This window comes from Puma concolor, chromosome A2, assembly GCF_028749965.1.
Source record: "Puma concolor isolate L17-30 chromosome A2, mPumCon1.1.hap2, whole genome shotgun sequence".
Classification (NCBI taxonomy): domain Eukaryota; kingdom Metazoa; phylum Chordata; class Mammalia; order Carnivora; family Felidae; genus Puma; species Puma concolor.
Window position 1 is genome coordinate 34,304,935 of NC_141668.1, and position 25,930 is coordinate 34,330,864.

A 25,930-nucleotide genomic window follows, 5' to 3' on the forward strand; every position below is an offset into this window, starting at 1 on the left:
TGATTATTAATAATAATTCTTTTCTCTGAAACTTAGTTTCCTAATTTGGAGAGTAAAAATTATCCTGAGCTAGGGGTGTTGTTAAGAGTGTTAAGTGCAGTGACATAGAAGGGGTTGTTGAATATTCTAATTAATGCAGATTTGTGTCCAGGAAGACCTGAATTCCAGTTTCACCTCTTCCACTTACTAGGTATGTGGCTTTTACAAAGCTAGCTAAGTCCTGCAAGTCTCTGCCCCTTCATCTACAATATGAGAATGACAATAATCATTCTAAAAAATTATCTTTAATTGGGCAATTACTATATGCCCAATTAAATTTAGCTAATTTTTTAAATTAGCTTAAAATTAAATTAAATTTAGCTAATTTAACAAAATGTATTCTTAATAAACCTACTTAATTAAAACCGATAAGGTTTAGTGAACTAAGGCATATAAAGGGTTTTCTACAATGTCTGGTATGTGACATGCATTAAAAAAATGGTAGCCGATATAAATTGTGGTTATTCATCTAAAGCATGTATTGCAGTACCTTACATATACAAAAATGATACTCTACACGAGAAAAAAATGTCAGAACTATATTGCCAGGACTACATTTTTTGTTTCTAATTGCCAGGACTATATTTTTGTTTGAGAGAAATATTTTCTATCATGTAGTGATACATAACTAAAAATGCTTAAATTGTCTAACCTGACAAAGATGTATTCACAATCCACAAGATAACAGTTACTAGGTCTTGCAGATAATAAGTTACCTGATAAGACTCCCTCTGTTTCCCCTTTCCCTCTTTAACAGATGGCACCAGGCTCAAATACAGAGGGGTGCAATCAGCCACGAGTCAGAAGTAGAAACCACTTGTCTATAAAGCCAAGCTTATTAAACCCTTTTGTGATACTAGAGAGAATTGGAGTTTGCATTCTTATTGTTCCATAGATGAAGACTGGGTGGTATAAAGAGGTACGTGACTCAGTCGTGGTCAGACTACAGGCTTGATACCTACCTAATACACTTTGACCTTCTCAAGTCAGAGAGGACCTCATCTCCCTGAAACATTTTACACACCACGAGGGGTGCCAGAGTTTATACACCTGAAAGATACACACTTTCTTAGGTTTTTATTCATTAAATTCACTTGACTTGAAAAATATTTATTCATTTCATGTCTACTTGCAAACTAATACTAAAGACATTGGAAAATCTGAGTTAACTGAATTGTTAAATAATCTGAAGTGATGTAATTTTTAACACAGATATGTGGCTGCTACAAATTACCTAAAAGCCATAAGATGGGTCCATACACTAAGAACAGTGAAAGAACCCTCCTTGTACATATCCTGGAGCAGCTGCACCAGCTCTGGATAGTCTAACTCTTCAATGTGGGATTATTTTTCTCATATTATTTTTCTCACAGTGATGAAACCACTGTGGTCGAGTTTTATGCTAATGATGCCAAAAATATTCCCAACTAATACAGGGTTATACTTATGTTTCCTCATTCTATAATTTGGTTCTTCCCTCAAAACTATTTTCCAATATATCCATGTTAAAAAGTGAAGATGTAATTAATTCCTTTAAACTGCTGTATAATATATAATCATATGTCCATCCCACATTTTATCAACCTGTTCCTCCACTGATAAAATTTTGAGTTATTTTTTATTTTTCTCAACAGTATACTGTACATACTCGTGCATGTATCCTTATGTACATGTGACAAAGTTTCTTTAGCTATATTTAGCAGTGGAATAGATAGCTGTAGGGTACAAGTATTCAATATCATTAACTATTGATGTTGCCAGGTATTTCTGCCTTCCCCTCCAGATCCTCTCTCACCTTCGACCACCCTAGGAAGCTGAATCTATGAACCACATCAAAGGACCTTTAAATTATTTCTTGATTGGGTTTATCCGATGGGGAACTCCAGCAGAATACCTGAGGTAGAACAAGGTTCATGAATGTATTCACATGGCTCTCCTCCCTGCAACATTGCTGTGTCCTTCAACTGAAGGGCACTGCACCGCTACAAGATTCATTCCTTCTGGGTTCCAAGAACCTTCACTTTCACACCCGTGCCTTACAGTTGGAGGATGGTAACAGTTCCTCTGCCTACACCTTCAAAAATAGTCTCTATAAATCAAACCTCCTTGAATTATCCCACCATGTGTTTCCAGGTGAGAGCCTTACTGTATCACTCCTATACTGTTCTTCAAGGAGCCTATATTAATTTACAGAACTTTCAACAGTGTATGAGCATCCATTACCTACCCCAAAGCCATACCAATACTTATTAACTGACACTTTTTCCTACTGATGGATTCAATAAAGTTGTTTCTGTTCTATCTTGTACTTCTTTAACTACTAGTGATGGACTTAAAAAATATTTACAGGGGCGCCTGGGTGGCGCAGTCGGTTAAGCGTCCGACTTCAGCCAGGTCACTATCTCGCAGTCCGTGAGTTCGAGCCCCGCGTCAGGCTCTGGGCTGATGGCTCAGAGCCTGGAGCCTGTTTCCGATTCTGTGTCTCCCTCTCTCTCTGCCCCTCCCCCGTTCATGCTCTGTCTCTCTCTGTCCCAAAAATAAATAAACGTTGAAAAAAAAAATTTAAAAAAAAGAAACAAATCTTATACTTCAAGGAGCTAGAAAAAGAAGAACAAAGCCCAAAGTTAATAAAAGGAAGGCAATAACAAAGGTCAGGAAATAAATGAAATAGAGACTAAAATGACAGTAGAAAGAATCAATGAAATTAAGAGCTTGTTCTTCGAAAGGATAAATAAAATTGACCAACCTTTAGACTCCCCAAGAAAAAAGAGAGTGGCCTCAAAATTAGAAATGAAAGAGATGTTATAACAGATACCACAGAAATACAAAGGCTCATGGAACTACTACAAACAATTATACACCAACAAATTGGAAAACCTAGAAGAAATGGATGAAGTCCTAGAAACACAACATATTAAGACTGAATCAAGCAAAAAGAGGAAATCAATCAGACCTATTACTAGGTAGGAGACTGAATCAGTAACTTTACAACAAACAAAAGTCAGGACCATATGTGGGTGCCTGGGTGGCTCCGTTGGCTAAGCCTCCAACTCTTGATTTCAGCTCATGTCATCATCTCACTGTGGTGGGATTGAACACCCCCCCCCCCCCCGCCACCACCACCACCACCACCACCAATGAGCTCTGCTCCATTAAGAGAATGGAGTCTGCTTAAGATTAAGATTCTCTCTCTCCCTCTCCCTTTGCCCCTCCCCTGCTCATGTGTGCTATCCCTCTCTGTCTCTCACAGAAAGAAAAGAAAAGAGAAGAAGAGAAGGGAAGGGAAGGGAAGGGAAGGGAAGGGAAGGGAAGGGAAGGGAAGGGAAAAGAAAGGAAAGGAAAGGAAAGGAAAGGAAAGGAAAGGAAAGGAAAGGAAAGGAAAAGAAAAGAAAAGAAAAGAAAAGAAAAGAAAAGAAAAGAAAAAAAGAAAAGAAAGGAAAGAAAAAATAGGACCATATGGCTTCACTGGTGAATTCTACCAAACTTTTTTTTTAATGTTTATTTATTTTTGAGAGAGAGGAGGGGCAGAAAGAGAGGGAGAGACAGAATCCTAAGCAGGCTCTGAGCTGACAGTACAGAGCCCCATGCAAGGCTTGATCTCAAGAACCCCAAGATCATGACCTGAGCTGAAATCAAGAGTCAGATGCTTAACTGACTGAGCCATCCAGGTGCCCCTCTACCAAACATTTAAAGATTAATTAATATCAATCCTTCTCAAACTCTTCCAAAAAATAGAAGAGAAGAGAACATTACTAAACTTATGAAGCCAGCATTATTACCCTGATACCAAAACTAGACAAGGTGACTACAAGAAAAGAAATTACAGACCAATATCTCTGATAAACAAAGATGTAAAAATTCTCAACAAAATATTAGCTAACTGTATACAATAATATATTAAAAGGATCTTACAGGATGATCAACTGGGATTCATTCCAGGATGCAAGGATGTTTCAACATCCACAAATCAATGTAATACACCACATTAACAAAAGGAAGGGTAAAAAAATCACATAATCATCTCAATAGATACAGAAAAAGCATTTGACAAAATTCAACATCCATTCCTGATAAAAATTCTCAACAGACTGGGTAGAGAGGAAATGTATCTCAACACAACAAAGACCTAAGCTAGGATTGTACTCAACAGTGAAAAAATAAAATGTTTCTTCCAAGACCAGAAATATGACAAAGATGCCCACTCTTGCCACTTTTATTCAACATAGTACTGGCAGTCCTAGCCAGAACAATTAGGCCGGGGGGGGGGGGGCGGGGGGAAGTAAGTCATTCAAATCAGAAAGAAAGAAATATAACTGTCTCTTTTTGCAGATGAGATGATATTATACATAGAAAACCCTAAAGACTTGACCAAAAATGTTAGAAAAAAATTCAGTAAAATTTCAGGATAGAAAATCAATACACAAAAGTCAGTTACATTTCTACACTATTGATAAACTATCAGGAAGAGGATTATGAGAATAATCATATTTACAATTGCATCAAAAAGAATAAAATACCTAGAAATGAATTTAACCAAAGAGGTGAAAGACATGTACACCAAAAACTAAGACATTGATGAAAGAAATTGAAGAAGACACAATAAATGGAAAGATATTTCATGCTCATGGATTAGAAGAATTACCATTGTTAAAATGTCCATATAAACCAAAGCAATCTACAAATTCAGTGCAATCCCTTTCAAAATTCTGAAGGCATTTTTACAGAAATGGAACAATCCTAAAATTTGTATGGAACCACAAAGACCCTAAATAGCCAAAGCAATCTTGAGAAACAAAGCTGGAGGCCTCACACTTCCATATGCCAAACTATTACACAGCTATAATAACCAAAACAGTATGATTTTTGGTATATAAACCAATACATAGACCAATGAAGCCAAATACAGGGCCCAAAAATAAACCCACACATATTTGGCCAGTTAATTTACAACAAAGGAGCCAGAAACATACACTGGGGAAAGGATAGTCTTTTCAATTAATGATATTGGAAAAACTGGACAGCCACATACAAAACAATGAAACTGCACCATTATCTTGCACTATTCACAAAAATCAACTCAAAATGGATTAAAGACATGAATGTAAGACCAGAAACCATAAAACTCCTAGAAGAAAACATGGGTGGTAAACTCTTGGACATCTGTCTTGGTAATGATTTTTTGGATTTGACAACAAAGGCAGAGACAACAACAGCAAAAATAAACAAGTGGGACTACATCAAACTAAGAAGCTTCTGTACAACAAAAGAAACCATCAATAAAGTGAAAGGACAACCTACAGAATGAGAGAAAATATTTGAACATTACTTATCTGATAAGGGATTAATATCCAAAACATACATAAAGAACTTATACAACTCAATAGGAAAAAAACCCAATTAATAAATGAGAAAATATACCTGAATATACATTCAGGTATACATTCCAAAGACAACCTACAGATGGCCAGCAGGACAGGACAAGGTGCTCAACATCACTAATGCGGGAAATGCAAATCAAAACCACAGTGAGATATTACCTAACACCTATTATAATAACTATTATCAAAAAAAGACAAGAAATAAGCGTGGACAAGGATGTGAAGAAAAGAGAACCCTTGTGCACTATTTATGGGGAAATGTAAACTGGTAGCACCACTATGGAAAACAGTACGGATGTTCCTCAAAGAAATAAAATTAGAACTACCATATGATCCAGCAATTTCACTTCTGGGCATTTATCTGAAGGAAATTAAATCAGTATCTCAAAAAGATATCTTTATCCCCATGTTCATTGTAGCATTATTCACAATACCCAAGACATGGAAACAACCTAAGTGTCCCTTAGGAGATAAGTAAAGAAAATGGTGTGTGTGTGTGTGTGTGTGTGTGTGTGTGTGTGTGTAATGGAATATTATTCAGTCTTTCAAAATAAGGAAATCTTATTTTTAAACATGGAAGGACCTCAAGAGCATTATGCTAAGTGAAGTAAGTCAAAGAAAATACCGTATCATTATGTATGTGTGGAATCTCAACATTTTTTTAAATGACTCACAGATACAGCAAACAGATTGGTGGTGGCCAGTGATGGGATGAGGGGTGGGTGAAGCAGGTGAAGGTGGTCAAAAGGTACAAACTCCCAGTTATAAGATAAATAAGTCTTAGTGATGTAGCATACAGCATGGAGACTATAATGAACCATATTATACTGTAGATTTGTAAGTTGTTATATAGTAAATCTTGAAAGTTCTCATCACAAGAAAGAAAAATAATTTTAACTATGTGTAGTGATAGACATTAACTAAACTTATTTTGGCATTTCACAATATATACTCAATCATTAAGTTGTACACCTAAAATTAGTTACATGTTAAGTCTCGATTTTTAAAAAGCAGTAATTTAGATGGAATATTAGTCATAAAAAAGAATGAAATACTGCCATTTGCAGCAACATGGATGGACTTAGAGAGTATCATGATAAGTGAAATAAGTCAGAGAAAGACAAATACCATATGATTTCACTCATATGTGGAATTTAAGAAACAAAACAAACAAAGGGAAAAAAAGAGAAACAAAAATATAGACAAATACAGAGAGCAAATCAGTGGTTGCCAGAGCAAGGGATGGGGAAGGCAAGGAGATGGGTGAAATAGGTGAAGATCAGAGTACACTTACTGTGATGAGCACCATGTAGAATTACAGAATTGCTATACTGAACACCTGAAACCATGAAACACTGAATGTTAATTATACTTGAATTTTTTTAAATTGCATTTTTTTAAAAAGCAGTAATTTGGGAGGAAGGCACTTTGTTATATAGCAATAGATAACTGGAAAAGTTATTCATTGTATTATTTCTTTACTGGTTAACCTAGAGATTATACTATTTATTCTTGACTTAGAATATTAAACATGGTTTCGTAATAATGTATTTTTATTCAGTTCAAAATATTTTGAAATATCCTTTGACACTTCCTTGACCCACACATTATTTAGACGTATGTTGCTTAATTTCCAAAAGCTTGGAGATTTTCTTGATTTCTTTCTCTTACTGATTTTCCATTGCATTCCATTTCAATCAAGGAGCATAATTCGGGGTGGATGGATGGCCCAGTTGGTTAAGCATCTGACTCTTGGTTTTGGCTCAGGTAATGATCCCACAGTTCATGGGATTGAGGCCCACATCAGGCTCTGTGCTAACAGTGTGAAACCTGCTTGGGATTCTCTCTCTCCCCCTCTGCCCCTCCCCTGCTCATGCTCTTTCTCTCTCTCAAAATAAATTTTTTTTAAAAAGGAAGATATTGGGGCGCCTGGGTGGCGCAGTCGGTTAAGCGTCCGACTTCAGCCAGGTCACGATCTCGCGGTCCGTGAGTTCGAGCCCCGCGTCGGGCTCTGGGCTGATGGCTCAGAGCCTGGAGCCTGTTTCCGATTCTGTGTCTCCCTCTCTCTCTGCCCCTCCCCCGTTCGTGCTCTGTCTCTCTCTGTCCCAAAAATAAAAATAAACATTGAAAAAAAAAAAATAAATAAATAAATAAATAAATAAATAAATAAATAAAAAGGAAGATATTTTGTACAATTTCACTTCTTTTAATTTGTCAATGTATATTACCCACCATACCATCTCTCTTAGTGAATGTTTCATGTTCACTTGAAAAGAATGTATATTCTGCCATTGTAGAGTGATATTCTATAAAAAACTAAATTCAGTTGGTTGAAGGTATTCCTGAGTTCTATATCTTGGTAATTTTCTGTCTGCTCATTCTATCAACTACTGAGAGTGGAATGTTGCTATCAACTATAATTTTTAATTTGTCTGTTTTTTCTTACAGTTCAGTAAATTTTTTCCTTCATATAGTTTGAAAGCCTATTTTTTGGTGCGTAAACATTTAGTACTGTATTTCTTCTTGGTATATTGGCCCTCATAATTATGTCATGTCCCTCATTATCCAGGTAAATATTTTTGCTCAGAAACCTACTTTGATATTGACATATCAACCCAGCTTTCTTTTAGTTAGTGTTTATGCGATGTATCTTCTTCTAGCCTCCTTTTTTGTTTGTTTGAAGTGAGTTTCTTACAGATAGCACATAGTTGGGTCTTCGGTTTTTATATATTCAATCTTTGTTTTTAAATTTTTGTGTTGGGACCATATATATTTTATATAATTATTGATATGTCTTGATTTCGGTCTACCATTTATTTTGTCTCCTACTTTTGTTTTTCATTGCTCTGGTCCTCTTTCTTACCTTCTTTTGTATTATTTGAAGTTTAATTTTTTTTGTTCTTTGCTGTATCTCTTTGTATAGTCATTGTTTGGGGGATTATGTTATATATGCATAACTTTTTACAGCTGATTCTAAAGTAAACATTTTCTAACTTCAAGTGAAATGTAGAAAGTTATCACCATATAAATGTCCCTTTACCCTCCCCACTTGATATTGTAGATTCTTATGCATTACATCTACATACAATGAAAACACTATCAGACTGTGACCTGTTTTTGCCTTCAACCATCAAACATGTTTTAAATAACTGGAGAGAAGTAGAAGTTTATATTTACCTAGCTATTTACCATTTCTCTTGCCTTTCCTGCATTCCAAATTTTTCAAGTTTCCTTCTTTTATCATTTCCTTTTTGTCTTAAGAAATTCTCTTAGCATTCATTTTAGAACAGGTCTGCTGATGATAAATTCTTTGTTTCCTTTCCTCTGAGAGTGTCTTTATTTCCCTTTTATTCATAAAGGATATTTTCATTGTATATAGAATTCTGGGCTGGGGCACCTGGGTGGCTCAGTCAGTTAAGCATTTGACTCTCAATCTCACCTCAGGTCTTGATCTCAGGGTCATGAACCCATGTTGGCCTCTGCACTGGGCATGAAGCCTATTAAAAAAAAAAAAAGAAAGAAAAGAAAAAGAAAAAAGAATTCTGGGCTGAGGGTTATTTTTTTCAGAGCTTTAAAAATATATTGTTTAATTCCCTTCTGCTTTCATAATTTCTGATGAGAAATCTATTTTCATTCAAATCATCATTTTCCTTTGTTCCTCTTAAGTAATGCATCATTTGTTTCTGTCAGCTTTTAGGATTTTATCTTTGCCCTTAGCTTTCAGCAGTTTCATTCTGATGTGTCTTGGCATGGGTGTCTTTAAGTTTATCCTGTGTGGGGTTTGCTGAGCTTTTAGAATCTCTAGGTTTATACCTTTGACAAAATTTAGGAAGTTTTTAGCCATTATTTTTGCAAATATTTTTTGTTGCAATGGGATGTTTCTCATCTCCTTCTAGAATTCCATGACACGTTACACCTTGTGGAATTGTTCCACAGATCCTTGAGGCTTTATTTCCGTTCAGTCTTTGTTTCCTTCTGTTTTTTAGGTCTGCATAATTTCTATTGATCCGTCTTCACATTCACTCACACTTTCATCTCCATTTTGCTCTTGGTCTTGTCTAGTGAGATAGATATTTCACTATATCACTGTGAAAGATAGTGTATACATTTTTCAGTTCTAAAACTTCTGTGTGGTTCCTCTTTCTATTTTCTGTTTCTTTGCTATTTTCTATTATCCATTTGTTTCAAAAGTATTCATCCTTACTTCGTGGAGAATTTTCATAATAATTGCTTTGAAAGTCTTTGATAACTTTAACATCTGTGTCACCTAGGAATTAGTGTCTATAGATTACCTTTTCCTATATGTTTTGGAATTTGCCTGGTTCTTCGCATGCCAAGCAATTTTGATTGTATCCTGGATATTTTGAATAGATTGTTAAGAGACTCTGGGTCTAGATTAAGTCCTATGGGGGCACTGGGTGGCTTGGTCAGTTAAGCATCCAACTCTTGATTTCAGCTCAGGTCATGATCTCAGGGTTCGTGGGATCAAGCCCCATATCAGGCTTTGCACTGACAGTGCAGAGCCGGCTTGGGTTTCTCTCTCTCATTCTCTCTGCCTCTCCCCGACTCACATGTGCACATCTCTACTCACTCAAAAATAAATAAACTTAAAAAAAAAAAGTTCTATGGAGGATGTTGATAGTCTTGTTTTAGCATACAATCAACCCAGTCGTGTTCAGGCTAAAAATTCTGCCCAACTTTCTGTGGCTTCATGTTCTAATGTTATCTTAATTTTCAAAGCTTTTGCGATGCCATTCATGCCCATCTCATGTGTGTAAGATGGTTTGTCTGGGACCTGGGAGGTGGTCTGTCTCAAAGTGTTTAGAGTCAGATTCACATGTACACAGCTTAGGAAGTAGGCACAGGAGTTCACATATAATGTTACAGGATCACTTTCCCAAGTTCTTCATTCTCCCTGACTTACCAGTTATTTTCTGATTCTCAAAAAATCCCCTTCTTGGTCCTCTGGGCAGGAACTATGGCTTTAGTTATCTCACTCTGGCACTTACATTCTGTGACTACCCATTTCTGGAGCCACACAGCAGAAGAGAAAGAAAAAGTCAGGTGGGGAGGGGGAGAAGGCAATGGAATTTTGTCCTGCTTTCTTGAGACCACAGCTACTCTTTTTGGAGAGGATTTTTCCCATCTCTTAGAGTTTTAGACACATATGGTCTCTCATTTTTGCCACTATCACTACTGCCAGGTGTAAGAGAAATGGGGTTGGGTGATGGCACGGAGGGGATTTCCTCCACTCTCTCTGGTATGTTACGAGTCCCTTTTCATGCTCCTTGAATCAAAACCTGAGGGCTTCTCTGGAGACTTCACCTGTAGGTCTCTCTATCAATGCAAGGTACCCACTTCAAGTATTTGACTACCTTGGGTCCAGCCTGCAGGATACCAGAGGAGATAACAAACTAAGAAATTCATCCTAACTTATTAGTACTTAAAATTTCAGTTTTCTTTAATCCACCTACTACCATTTACTTTTCATGGTCCTCAAATAGCTTCTCTATGCATTCTTTCCAAGTTTTATCTCTGTATTCAGTGGGAGAGGCCGGGTGTACTTACTCCATCTTACCTAGAATCAGAGTACCCCCGCCTGCTTTTTGTGCTAGTGATGTCATACATTTTCCTTCCACATGTTTTAAGCCTCACAAGATCTTATAATCATTTCCTAACTGTTTTGGTAGTTAATACTATCTTATGTTTTCCCACAGATTTACTCTTCCCAGTGTTTATTCTTTCCTGAAATTCCGTAATATCATGTGGTATATAATTTTCCTTCAGTCTAAAGAACTGGCTTAGTACTTATTTTCTTAGCTTTTGTTTGAAAGCATCTTGGTTTTGTCTTCATTTTTTTAAATGTTTATTTATTTTTGAGAGAGAGAGACAGAGCATGAGCTGGGGAGGGACAGAGAGAGGGAGACACGGAATCTGAAGCAGGCTCTGGGCTCTGAGCTGTCAGCACAGAACCTGATGCGGCACTCGAATTCGTGAACTGCAAGATTATGCATGACCTGACCCCAAGTTGGATGCTTAACCAACTGAGCCACTCAGGCACCCTTGTCTTCATTTTTGAAGGATCCTTACAATGATTATAGAATTCCTGATCAGCAGTCCCACCCACCACCCCTCTTTTTTTTTTTTTTTTAATGTCATTCCACTGTCTTCTGATTTCAATAGTTTCTGTTGAAAAGCCAACCATAGCTTATGGTTTCTCCCATGAAGCTACTGTGTCTGTCTTTTCATGCAGCTTTAATATTTTCTCCTTGTCTTTGTCAGCAACTTAAGTGTGATGTGCCTAAGAATGGTTTTTTGCCTGTGTTTGTTCTACTTCACGTTTGTAGATTTCTTGAATATGTGGGTTTCTTTCTTCCATCATTTTGGAAAATTCTCAGAAACATTTCTTTAGTCCCATTCTCTCTCTCCTCTTTTTCCAGATCTCCAGTTATATCTGGTTAGACATTTTCACTCTATATACCTTATTTTCTTTTCTGTATTTTATATCCTTTTAAATGTTTTTTAATGGGTTTTTTTTTTTTTTGCTTGTTTTTTGAGAGAGAGAGAGAGAGCACATGAGCAAGAGAGGGTCGGAAAGAGAGGGAGACACAGAATCTGAAGCAGGCTCCAGGCTCTGAGCTGTCAGCACAGAGCTTGACGTGGGGCTGGGACCCACGGACTGTGAGATCATGATCTGAGCTGAAGTCGGATGCTTAACGGACTGAGCCACCCAAGTGTCCCTATATCTTAGATCCTTTTAATTCTGTGCATTATCTGGATATTTTTTATTGATTCTTCTTCTTGTTTACTAGTCCACTGTTCTGTTGATTCTAGGTAGTTCCTCAAACCATCTATCTAATTCTTAATTTCAGTCACACATTCTTTTCCCCTCCCTCAGTTCTAGGATTTTTATTTAAGTTTTCTATATGAGTTTCAAGTCTCTGTTAAAATTATGTTATTTTTCGAACTCTTAAAAGTTATTTTTTAACTCATATCAAAATTCTAAATTACTTGTGGGTCTGTTTTCTGTTGATTTGCTTGCTGGGTTTCAATTTTTAGGTTTGATGCTGGATATGATGGATGAAAATGTATAGAGACCCTGAATGATACTATGTTCTTTCAGGGAGAGTTGAGTTTTCTTATGACTCACTTTGATCCTGTCAAGAGTTGGTTTTAGGGGCACCTGGGTGGCTCAGTCAGTTGAGCGTCTGACTTTGGCTCAGGTCATGATCGCACGGCTCGTGAGTTCGAGCCCCGCGTGGGACTCTGTGCTGACAGCTTGGAGACTAGAGCCTGCTTCAGATTCTGTGTCTCCCTCTCTCTCTGCCCCTCCTCCGCTCATTCTCTGTCTCTTCCTCTCTCTCAAAAATAAATAAACGTTCAAAAAATTTAAAAAAAGAGTTGGTTTTAGACTTTATTGGTGTCGCTCTGTGTCAGTTTTGCCCTTATTCATGGAGTGTAATCCTTATTCCCAAGGTAAGGGGAAGAAGAAGAAACAAAGAACAGCTCCTCTCTCAATTTTGAAGGATATTTTTCACTTATTATAGAATTCTGTGTGGACTAGATTCTTTTCTTTAAGCATTTTTAAAAACTTGTGGGTTTTTTGACTCCTGACTCCAATTATCGCTAATGAAAAGTTAGCTGTAATTCAGATTCTTGTCCACTAGTATTTAATGTATCTATTGCCTTTGGCTGCTTTAGAGATTTTTTTCCCATATTTGGTTTTAAACAGTTTGATCATAATGTATACAGGTGTGATATGCTTCGTATTTATTCTGCTTGGGGTTTTCTGACCCTCTTGTGTTCTATCCTATTGGACAAATCTGATTCAGTGTCTTTTCATGTACATGTATGTAATTTCACATTTCCTCTCTTCTTTCTTTTTGGAACTCCCCTTGCACATATACTAGACTACATGATATTGTGCTACAGATATCTGAGTTTACATTTAACTTCCAGTATCTTTTCTCTCTGTTCCTCAGATAAGTTCTATCTTCTACGTTTATCATCCCTTTCTCCTGCCAACTCCATCCTATTGTTATGCCCATTCAGTGAATTTTTCATTTCAGACATTATACTTTTTGGTTCTAGATTTTCATTTGTTTTTGATGGCTTTCATTTATCTACTGAAATTATCCATCTATTTATTCATTGTAATCATGTTTTCCTTTAAATGCTTGAACATAACTATAAGCTATTAAAACATTTTTTCTCACCCATTCCTACATCTGGGTCATCTCAGAGTCAGTTTCTTTTGACTTCTTTTTCTTGAGTATAAGTCACATTTTCTTGGTTTTTCACTTTCCCATTTTTTTTATTGTATGCACAACATTGTAAATTCTACAATATGGTCTTCCTTTAATGGTGTTGGATTATGTTGTCTTCCTTTAATGAGTGTTGGTTTTATTCTTGTAAATTTCCTTTGGCCTATCTTGTTTTTGTTCTTTGTTTGAGTATGTGAGGTGGGGAAACAAAGTTTTGAATCTTTGACCTAAATCATACTTCTACACAAAGGTGTGCCGCTTACATTAAAGAGATGATCTTTCTAACATCTAAAGCGAATGGCTGAAAAGCTTAATGATGTTCTCCACCCCACTGAGATGGAACTTGAATGTCTCTCAACACTGTGTGATATGCAGTAGGCAATCTCTACTAGGCTATGCAGAATCTTAATATGTCTATATTCAGCTCAGCTTTTAGCCAAGGACCCATGGTGAGTCTTCATGTAGACTTTTAGGGCTCCCTTTTTCACAGCTACCTACTTACAGATATGCTACCCCACCAATTTCAGCTGCTTCAACAACTCAAAACTCTAATTTCTCCCTAAGACATGGGTTCCGCTTTCTTGCACCTCAGAAAAAAAGTGCCTTTCGGCAGAAAAACCAGGACAATTATGGGATAGTCATGGAACATCCCATGCTAGAAGCAAGTCTTTGGTGCACATTTAAATACATACTGAGATTTAAATCACTGATAGTTTTAACTTTTTCTAAGAGGAATTTCTGACAAAGAATAGGTAAGAATGCACTTAATAAAATTTTTTAGGACTGACTAAAGAGGAAAAGGGAATTTTTTTTTTTTAACGTTTATTTATTTTTCAGACAGAGAGAGACAGAGCATGAACGGGGAGGGTCAGAGAGAGGGAGACACAGAATCCAAAACAGGCTCCAGGCTCTGAGCCATCAGCACAGAGCCTGAAGCGGGGCTTGAACTCACGAACTGTGAGATCATGACCTGAGCCAAGGTCGGCCGCTTAACCAACTGAGCCACCCAGGCGCCCCAAGGGACAATGTTTTTAAGTGCATTGAAAACAAACTTAAAATTTCAAACAACTAATGTTACGTATGTGACACTGTTAGTTGTATAGATTTATAAAGTAAAAAAAGATTATAATTATAAATATTCTATGTTGTTATTTTATATGTAATCTATGTTGTAATGTATAGGATACTCATAGATTTAGAAAATAAAAAGATGTATTTTTTCTTTTCCATCTTGACCCATCCTGTTAATACAAAATGTTCTCTCTTAAGGTCACTGAATCTAAGTTGGAGATACTAGACCTTTGAATCATTGGTTAGTGAGTAGCTAAATTAGGAGTCACTGCCTTAGGAAGAAGCCAGTTCAGACTGAAACACAAATGACTATTTGGTTGAAGAAGTAACTCTCCATTTTTAGAGGGTGGAGATGGTTTGGTAGTAAATTAGTTCTCTCTCTGCCCTGGGAGATTAGACAAACAATGGATCTAACTGAGAAAATAGACTGACTCATTTGGCTACAATGCTATATTGAAGTTATAAGCAAACTAACATTAATCTCCAGCAAGAGAATCTGGTTCTGTATACTGTAAATGAATTTTACAGTCAATTCTGAAATTTCTCATTGAATAAAAAAATCAGACATCTATAGATGGAGTGGCACTCTGAACCCTGCCTTTCTTTACCTCATCATCTGCTATAGCATAGCTAAAGTCATATGCAATTTACTTCATTATTTATTAACTCTTCTTTAGGGTGGTAGTTTTTATTGCAAGAGAAATGAGAATTGCAATAACTTTCTTTCCTCTTAACTTTCTTGAGCATTTCCCAACTTCCTCTAGTAGTTGAACACACTGTCTTCAAAGTGAAGGGTCCATCTGAAGGACAGGTACAGATGAGGACTGAGGAAAGTCAGACCTGCTATGCAGGACGAATAGTTGCACAGGCTAATAATGGGTCATAAGTGAATAGGGGTGGAGAATGAAGGGAAATATAATCACAGATCTGGAAGAGACAAGTCATCTGGTCCAGACTGCCTCCAGACAGGTCAGGAAGGGGTGTTTGGGTGGACCTTTTTTTCACATCTGGATTTAGCTTCTCTTGAACTTTTCAGCTTTTGCCTTTTACCCAAGGCTGATTCCTTCTCTGCAAGTCATGTGGTACTTCTCCTGCCCCAGGATGAAGTCCTTTCAAGTGGATTTAATTAGTTTTGGGGATGGTCCGTTCTTTTTCCAGGAGGTCTGTTTCAGGTTTAGGTCATTTCAATGGCCTCACCAACAACTGAAGGGCAGATGTCCTGGCCACTCAATAATTCCCTGGGTGGAGAGGAAGGGCCTCTAAACTGATGGCCACACTCCTTGTATTTCTAACTCCCCTTAGCTGAGAGCACAGGAGGTGCTGAGGTGGGTGGAACTTGGAGATTGAGGAGCTTTTTTGGGTAGTTTCAGGTCTTACAGTCCATGACAGAAGCATACAGCTGCCTACCTTTCCCAACATCCACATCCACACCCCTATGTTATTTGCCGGTAAAAGTGAAATTTGGGCAACTTATGGTTCCTCTGGGGCCACTCATTTCTCCCACATGTCCCAAGTGTTTGGATTTACTACAAGAGACAGGACATAGTAGAGTGGAAGTAAATTGTAGCTTATTCTTCTACTTCATCCAGGAAAGAGGTTTGTGAGCATAAGCAAAGAGGTAAATGAGATTATTTCTTGCTGTTCGGTGCCTATCACATCACTCACCCTGCTTTACACGCCACCACCAGCGTGAGCACACGCTGTGAGTAGATATGCAACCCCCACCCTCTCCTGCCCCGCGCCCTCCTCACCCCTCCCTCACGACCGGCACAGACCGACCAGAACTTCCCCTGGGTCGCGGCCCAGCGATATGGAGCGGCCCTGGCGCAGAGCCCTGCTCTTCCCGAGTCGTGGGTGGCGCGGTGCTTGTTTCCCTCCCCTCCCTTTCCGGACCCAAACAGGGATGTATCTGGGTCAGGCTGGGAGGGGCTGGACCTGCCAGGGACCGGCGGGGGGGATGGGGGTGGCGATGACAGCATCTTTCAGGTTTTTGGCGTTTCTGAGTTTGGCCCCATCCAGCCTCTCACCGCGCTCGCGCCCAGCAAGGGCTGATGCTCCGGCTAGTCCAGGCCCTGGGAGGGGGTGGGGGTGGGGGGTTGGAGGGGGGGAAAGAGCCCGTCCTTCCTATCTGAACGGCCACCCCTACTCGCCCTGCAAACAATGCAGCGCCCACCCCCACCCTCAACACGCACACACATTCCCCATTCCCCGAGGCACGCTCCCCTGGCGGGCGGCGGGTCCCTCCACCCCAGGAAGAGAGCAATGGAACAGTTCACGGCCGCCACGAGTTCCTGGTCTTCCTTCCTTTCCGGTGATAAACGGCGGGGCTACAAGCCAGTTGCTGCTTAAGATGCTCCACCCGCGAGCTTGAGCCTCTCTTGGCTCTGTGCGGGGGCCCAGATCCAGGACCCAGGGTCCTCTTACCCCCGCAAGGCGCAAAGGCGTGACCCGCGTTGGAGCGCAGACCCCCGGCAGCTCTGCGCTGCCTTGGTTCCTCCCTATGTGATCTTGTGCGCTCCATTGCGCCGGGGAGGAACTGAGTGTGCGTAAAAACCGCATCTTCCCCAGACACTTTGGCTGAGGTTGCCTGGGTGAGGTCCGGAGGGTCATGGACTCCCGGCTCCCCACCCTGCGAGCTCTGTATATAAGCCCAGCTCTGAGGAATCAAGGCCACAGGTCTTCATTTCCCTGAGGCCTGGCCCCGCCCTCCCCAACCTTGCCCGGCAACTACTCGGCAGCCCCAAATCTCTACTCGCTCTTCCTTTTGGCTTTGGGAGAGAAGCGGAGCAATGAGTTGAAAATCATCCCTGGATTTTTGCATCCTGTACACAGTTATCTCCTCATCCTCTCCTTCATTTTCCCACATTGCACTCTCGGAGACTTCTGTGTGCCGGAGGGTAGCCTCGCCTATCCGCCTATCTGGAGCACCGGTCCTGTGGCAGGAGCCCCACTGATGCTCTGACCAGGAGCTTCCCGAAAGGTGCCTCCCTCCACGGGTGCCCAAGGCCACGCAGAGGTGCTCCTCCTTCCCCGCCTCACCTCATCTCCAGACACCTCTTGCCATCATTGCATCCACCCTTGTGTAAAACCCGCGCCCCCCGCCCCACCCGGCGCCGCACCCCCTCCCTCGGCTGCTCCCGGCAGGCGGGGAGCCGAACGGACTGGGGCGCGCGGGAGGCGCGCAGAGCTCGAGAGCTCTCGGGCTGCCCGAGCTCGCAGCGCCTGGGGAATTGGGCTGTGGGCGAGGCGGCCAGGGCTGGCCTTTATCGCTCGCCCCGCTGGTGGTTTGAAACTTTATCAGCGAGTCTCGCCACTCGCCGCAGACGCGCGGGGGGCGGGGGCGCGGCGAGGCGCCTGCGGCCGTGACGAGGCGCTCCCGGCGCTGAGCGCTTCTGCTCGGGGGACGCATGGCGCCCGCACACGGAGTCTGACCTGATGCGGACGCAAGGGGGTTAATATGAACGCCCCTCTCGGTGGAATCTGGCCCTGGCTCCCCCTGCTCTTGACCTGGCTCACCCCTGAGGTCAGCTCTTCATGGTGGTAAGTCCACGCGTATGGGTGCAGGGGGATTTTGGAGACGGGAGTCGGGAACGCAACTAGCCACAGAGACCTTTGCCGGTGGCGCTTCCCCGCGGCCACAGCCATCGAGATTCCCGTCCAAACCCCAGCTGCTGTCCTCTCGCACCGCCCCAGCCTCAGCCCCTTCCTTTGCTTTTCCTCGGAAGACATTCCAGCTTTGACAACTCCAAAAAATAACCCACAATTTCCCTCAAATGAGAGCTCGGATGTTTGGTTGATTTGGATCCAGCTGAGCGACAGCAAAATCAGCCAATTTCTTATCCCGTAGAGAGACACGCTAGCCGGGTCTCTAGCTCTGTTGCACAGGCGTGTGTGTGTGTGTGTGTGTGTGTGTGTGTGTGTGTGTGTGTGTGAAAATTCACCTTGAAAACTACAACCGTCTCCCCCACCCCCTCCAAATAGCCTCAAGATAAACCGATGGGCCAATTCTGGCAGTCAAGAGCTACACAGCCCAACGCGTATGATTTCGCATTATTTCCCGTCCTTCCACATTCCTAATGCTTCACCCCGTGGGGCGGAAGAACGCCTTGCCTGCAGGTAGAGACTACCACCTTAACGCGAAGATCCAGCCCCAGGGGGCTCTAAGATGCTACCCTGTTCAAACTCATAATCACCCCCAAAGAGTAACTTTGCTGTCCTTTGCATGGTCTGTTATTTAGTTATTGTGCATAGCAAAGGAGGGGCAGAATGCCGATATGTAACAGGTCCTAGCGTCCTTCAAAGTTCCAAAGGAAGATTCACTCCATTTCCCTTCCTTCTGATCTTGAAAAGAGGTGGAGTTGTTAAGGTCTGTAACGTCCTTGAACCTACAAGTTTCAGAACAGATACTAAAATACTAATTCAGAAGGACCCATTATAGTGGGCTCTTTTTTTAAAGAATCTGGCCAAAGTAAGAAGTCTTAGCCAAATTAAAGACTACAGCAGGGAACTTTAGGAAGACCCTGAGCTCTTCAAAGGAGCAAGGCAAAGCGTTGATGGGAAGAGGGGTTCAATTCCTTCCTAAGCCGCTTTGAACAGAAAGGCGTTTAGCCTTGACATTGCTGACATAGGATCAAAGATTGATTTATCAGAGTGACCATTTTTCAATAAAATGACTATTTCTGTTTCCATGGGCATATAAACATTATTTATTGCCCAGGCTTTTTGTCACACTGTCTCTCAGCTGTCACTTAAATATATTTTTTGGAAGTCACAGCTGTAACGATTTTATGATCATATAAAATAATGAAAATACAAGAAAAAGACATTCTCCTTGTTTGATCGCTTCAAAAGACACCTATGGCAGCTTGGGTTATATAAAAAGGTACCTTTCTAAACATTTCACAACTAATAGAGAACATCTGGGTAGAGATGATGATGTAATTTTTTGTTAAAGTTTCTTTTCAAAAGTACTTTATGGAGCTATAACACTGTTTGATTCTTCCAAACATTTAGTGTCCTTAATAACAATAGAAAGAATTTTTTCCAAAGGTTCTCTATAAAAGCCAAAAAGAGCTGGAAAAAATGGAAATATTTAAAGGATTCTTTGGTAAGGAAAGAAGGGCATGTCTGTGAGGAGAGTGGAACATCAGATACCAGCAGGTGTTGATTAGACAGATACAGACAGTTTCTAAAGACACTTAAACGTTAGGTCAGATAAATGGGAGCAAGCTGCTTCTAAAAGTTGACTCCAGGGGTACCTGGGTGGCTCAGTCGGTTAAGCGTCTGGCTTTGGCTCAGGTCATGATCGCGCGGTTCCTGACTTCAAGTCCCGCATCAGGCTCTGTGCTGACAGCTCGGAGCCTGGAGCCTGCTTCAGATTCTGTGTCTCCCTCTCTCTCTGCCCTCCCATGTTCACGCTCTGTCTCGCTCTGTCTCTCTCTCTCTCAAAAATAAACATTAAAAAATAAATAAATAAAAAATAAGTTAAAAAAAAAAAGTCGACTTCCCCAAAGGGAACCTCAGACATATTGGGTCACTGAGATCAGAGCCTTCTTGGGAAAAGCCTTTGAAGGGTTCTCCCCAAAACGCACTGCCCCTCCCCTTCACTCCATTCTCTGACTGCAGACCTTGACTCTTCTACCCTGGCCAGATCACCATCAGGTGGCCCTGGCTTCATGTCTAAGACACACAGTCATTGCTCTGTTTTGGGGGCGGATTCTACCAGATCACTCTCCACGCCTGCTGTGTCCCTTCTTGCTTTCTGATATCCCCAAAAGGATAAGGAATTCGTATTTGAGCCCTGCTTTGAACTCTTTAGTCTCCTGGGAAACTTGGCACCAGCCCTCGCTGATTATGGCTTTTCCACCTCTGTGTTGGTCCTTTTCAGGTACATGAGAGCTACAGGTGGCTCCTCCAGGGTGATGTGTGACAATGTGCCAGGCCTGGTGAGCCGCCAGCGGCAGCTGTGCCACCGACACCCAGATGTGATGCGTGCCATTGGCCTAGGCGTGGCCGAGTGGACTGCAGAGTGTCAGCACCAGTTCCGCCAGCACCGCTGGAACTGCAACACCCTGGACAGAGATCACAGCCTCTTCGGCAGGGTCCTGCTCCGAAGTAAGTCTCCTGCCTTCGTGCAGCTCCATGGGCTGTCCTCTCACACACAAGTCCCTCACTTGGTCTTCAAAGTCCCTGCCCACCTTTTCTTGCATTTAATTAGTAAGAAGTTTGTTCTTTTTGGTCCCTGTTTTGTAGATGAGGACTAGAGAAGTCAAGGAACGTGCCTAAAGTTTTGGAGGAGGCCAGTCACGGGTTAGGATATAGTGCCCCAGGCTGGTGTCTTTTTGCTCTTTGCGGTGTCCATCCATATCCTGTCACAACCCTGCCTGTCCCTCCAGAATCAGATTTTGTCTCCAGGAGAAAGGAGGAAGCAGCCATAGGGCCCTCTTGACTTTTTTTTTTTTTTTTTTTGGTAACAATTTTCTTTATGTTTTTATTTATTTTTGAGATGGGGGGAAAGGGGCAGAGAGGAGGTGGGGGACAGAGGATCTGAAGTTGGCTCTGAGCGGACAGCAGAGAGTCCCATGTGGGGCTTGAACTCACGAACTGTGCGATCATGACCTGAGCTAAAGGCAGACACTTAACTGACTGAGCCACCCAGGCACCCCTCTTTTGACTTTTTTTATTCTTTCTAGGACTTGAACCTTCTAGAGGATTTGAGCAGATAAGGGTGGAATACTCAAAATTTTTTTCAACCAAAAAATATTTCAAAAAACACATGTGCTTATTAAGAAGCAGAGACAAATCTCTGCTCACACCTTTCACCTCCTATTCAGCTACTCAGCTTTGAGTCACTCTGTGTCTAAATTCAACACTTTTCCCCAGTAGATTATATATTCTGCATGGTAGGGACTAGCCTCTGTTCTCTGCACTTGCTTGATGCCTTGTGTGTTACAGACACCATTCATTCATTGAATGGTTGAATGAATGGATGAACTCATTGTGAGCACATGTTGTTTTTCAGGCACATTTTAGGCAGAATAGTATTTATGGTGGATAGGGGTGAGAAATATGAATACACAGTTTTCAAGCATACATGTTTGTTTTTCTGTTTTACTTAGAAGGAACATTAAACACTATCTAATTACATAACAAATTTCTTAAAAGTTCTGAATATGGGAAGTAGCTGGTATAAAAATCAAAGCAAACTAACTGAAAATCAGATTTCAGTTACCCAAAAATACCCATCCCTTAAGCTGGCATTAGCATTCTTCAAGAAGTAGCATGGCCCATTTGCTACTGGAAATCTGACTGAAAACACAACAGTTCATGTGCGAACCCCAGAAACAGGAAACTACACTTGTTTTTGCGCCCCCCCCCCCATTCCTAAGAAAATCATCCAGGCTGTACACTTGGTAATGCTTAACAGAGGGTGTTTCTATCATGTAATCATCACAGCCCTAGGGTTTTATGAGGCCAAATGCATAACTGAATGTCTCTAAAATCCCCCAAGGGCGTAGTACTCTCACTCAGTGTATCCCTAAAGTTAATTTACTGTGATATTCTGCAATTTTATCCTCTAGTTTAAAAACTATATTCTTCTGTATTCCTTTTGGAGTTTCAATATGAGATCGCAAATTTTTGAAAGGTTAATAGTCAATTTCAGCTGCATGGAATTTTAAGACTTCACCTAGATTAGCTCACCAGTGAATCAATTAAAGTGCTGGACCTTGTCAAAGAGAGTTTACAAGTACCTAGCACACGTGATCTTTGGGCACGTTGTGTACAGGCTCTCGGTGTTTACGCTATATCAGGACTTTCCTTTCCAAAGTGCTCACAATCATTTTTCAATCACTACAAATTAAATGTACTTCTCATTGACAAAATGTTCGCCTCCAAAATCTGTCTGCGAAAATCCATTCAGATGTCTCCATACTGAATAAAAACCTTTAGATCACAAATCAAAAGAAGCAGTTTTGCCTACTGATCCTAAAGATAGCATGTCTAGGAAAGCTGGGAATTCATTTGTAAAATCCTTTAATCCTGGCTGTAGGGTTGCTGAGAGGGGAGAGGTTAGAACTGGAGGAAGGGGGCTAGTTCAACTTAGCCTAAGGCCTCAGGTAAATAAGAGAATCTAAGCTGTACTTCCTTCAGGGTTCTTTCAGATGAAGCTGAGTGTTTTGCCAAAGTACTCAAAACTTAAAACACTCATGCTACACAATTTCTTTCCATTCTTCACAGAAGGCCAGATTTCTTCCTGGACATTTATATAAACTCCTATGACTGTCAGTGATGATTTTGTGTTGGTTATGGGAGGGCTGAATTTGGCCTAAAGTAGTTTATCCTGGAAATAATCAAGAAATTCCAATGAAGCTATCCAAAGATTTTTACAATTAATTGCTTGGAGGGAAATTCACATCTTAGGTTGTGAAGAACTCTCTTTTGGAAACCTAAATTTCCTTATAGATGGATAGGAAAGGCAAAGGCCAACACCAGTGATAGGAAGAACATAAAAGTCACTAACATATACCATGGTCATGGAAAAAAGGAAAATATGTGTTTGCCTCTTTTGCTTCAGAGAGCTAGAAGATGACAGAAGAATTTTTAGGAACACTTGTAATTCACTCATTCCACAGACTGTCACCAGCCATAGGCAGAGAAACTTAAAGACCAAACTGGTAAACCTAAAAATATTCCTGTAAGAATACGCCTCTAGAATTCTAGAATAAGCCTTAAAAAAAAAAAAAAAAAAAAGGTGAGTAGGTCTCATCCTTGTAAATTTCCAAAAAAAAAACCAGGCAAGCGTTTGACGAACGAACTAAATGACCCTTAACCTTCCAGACGGTGTAGTTTCTAGCATTTTGCCCTCCCCAAATTCTGCCCCAAACAAAAATGATGCCTATGCACTTGATAGCCATTTCTTAACTTATCTCACCTCAAAATTAGAGAAACTTCAACCACATCAGGAAATTAAGTACCACCATTTAGATTTGGATTTTATTTCATATTGTGATGGCTTTAAAAAGAATCCGTTTTTCTAAGAAGAGGCCCAAGATCAAAATGTGTTTTGTTACAAAGCCAACTCTTGAAATGTGCTACTATTTCACACATAGCATTTCAGTGATGCATCTAAGACATTTAACTGAAAACATCTTAAGGCCGTATATATACATGATACCAAAACATCTGGAGGTAAAATGAAAAGTCAGTCAATGTGCTAAATTTTGTGTGTAAATATACAGAGTAACATCTAGTTACTGAGTAATGTGTTTGAGTCATAAATGACAAATATTTAGAAAGGTGATATTTTTACTTTGGAAATTACTTCTGAAACACAGCAGATTTTAAGTGATTTTTCATCTTTCGGCAACAAGTCAATGTAATTGTTTGCAAGTTATGCCAGGATGAATTCTGCACGTAGGCAATTTATTCCTTTACTGCTTTCAAAATACTCTCTGGTCACTAACACTCTACATCCATATCTTCCATACCTTTCCCCTAAAAGACCACCATACAAAATTGCTTTTCTTTCTCCTTAAAAAATAAGACTAGTACTAAACACATTAAGCATTTGGAATTTTCCCTCTCTGTGATATCTCTGAATGTAGGCTTTGGACTCCAAATATAAAACCAGGCTTTAGCAGACCAAGGGGGTAACCCTCAACAAGGCATTTTCCTAAACTATAAAACAGTGTAATAAAGTGTTTATTTACCTGAAAGCCACTGCCTGAGATTAAGCCACATTAGTATCTATTAATCACCTTCTTTTGCAAAACGTCTCAGTTCACTTAGAAAATCTGTGATCCTTATAATAGAACCTGGGACTCTTTAAAAGAGCTCTGCGACCATCACATCTCTCTCTGGAGAGTGCTACCTATGGCAAATATTCATATAATTGATTTTACCTATATATGGAGCATGATTGATTCCTTTTTTGATGGTTAGAGGTTTCAGGGGAGATATTTTTTGAAGGCTGAGGTAAGTGCCACTTAATATGGTGTAGATATGTTTTCCTGATTTTTAATAATGAGACTAGCAGAACAAATATTGCAAGGGACATATAATAAATTTTAGCACCGAATGACAAACGGAAACAAGCAGGACTTCAATGCGAAAAGGTGGTTTGTTCTCCCAGCTGTGTGGTTCAAAAAGTCACACTCGTCTTGACACACGGAGTCACTGACTGGCTCTCCGTTTTCTGCCTTGTGTTGGCATTAGGTTGTTGAGCTGCTATTTTGCTTGTTAATATATTTGCTGCAGCACCCATTAATAAAGAGGCATGCTAATAACAATGAAATACAGCCCCAGTTGAAAAATGAGGTGCACACGGACCCTAAAGAGCCTTATATCTGTCACTATACCACAACACCGTGTTATGAGTTACTACAGATTATTAAAATAATTTAATGTAGTTACTGCACTGAAATATGTACCTTTCAGCCTGTAAGGGAGAGTAGCCTGTGCTCTAATAAAGAACAATTCTAAGAAAGCACCCCAAAGGGTTCTTGCCCAAGTCTAATTATAGGCGGTAAATTTGTTTCCTTCCAGAAAAACCAAAGAAAAGCTTTTCACTGTCTTTTACCCAATACCGGTGATTAGTGCAGGTGTTCCAGAAGAAAGTAAATTCACCTTAATAGTTAGACATAGTATGTAACTCAAGGATATTGCATATTGCCTTCAACAATCTCTCAATTACTCGTGAAAGTTGATGCCGAGCCAAAGCTTCCCAGTGTTAACACACAGAGCTGGTTACTGCCTGAATTCTCTTCCCACCTCAGCCCCTAGGTTTCTTTGAATTCAGTATTTCAGTCTGGACCCTTCATCTGACAGGAGTGTCCTCACTAAGGCCTGCAAATTTGGAAGGGTTTTTTCAAGGAGAGCTACAGTAGCGTGAATACCAAACTGTTTTGTGGAATGACAGAAATCGGAGAACTCAGGCTCTATTATTACAAGTTAAATGAAAGCCTAGAGATAGCTCCTCTCTTCTAGCACAGGAAGCTAAGGTAAAGCCAGGGGTGGGCAGGGCAGGCTTTTGCTGCATTTCCTTTCATACGCTTAATTTACTCCAAGGTGTTTGTCACACCCATACCTACACTGACAAAAGCTTTTATTATACGGAAGCAATTCATATTCAAAAGTGAGCCCTGGCTCTAGAAGAGAATCCTTCAAGAACACCAGTAC

At 40.4% G+C, this 25,930-nt stretch overlaps 1 protein-coding gene across 1 annotated transcript in view; it reads left to right on the top strand.

The window, feature by feature from the left end:
- The first annotated feature begins 17,912 nt into the window (after positions 1–17,912).
- The window catches only part of WNT2 (Wnt family member 2), a 48,659-nt gene continuing 40,641 nt past the window's right edge, over positions 17,913–25,930 (top strand). The window contains exons 1-2 of the mRNA XM_086691802.1: positions 17,913–18,292; positions 20,640–20,866. Coding sequence (XP_086547928.1) covers positions 18,210–18,292; positions 20,640–20,866 — 310 coding nt within the window. The 5' untranslated portion in view covers positions 17,913–18,209. The remainder of the gene's footprint in view (positions 18,293–20,639; positions 20,867–25,930) is intronic.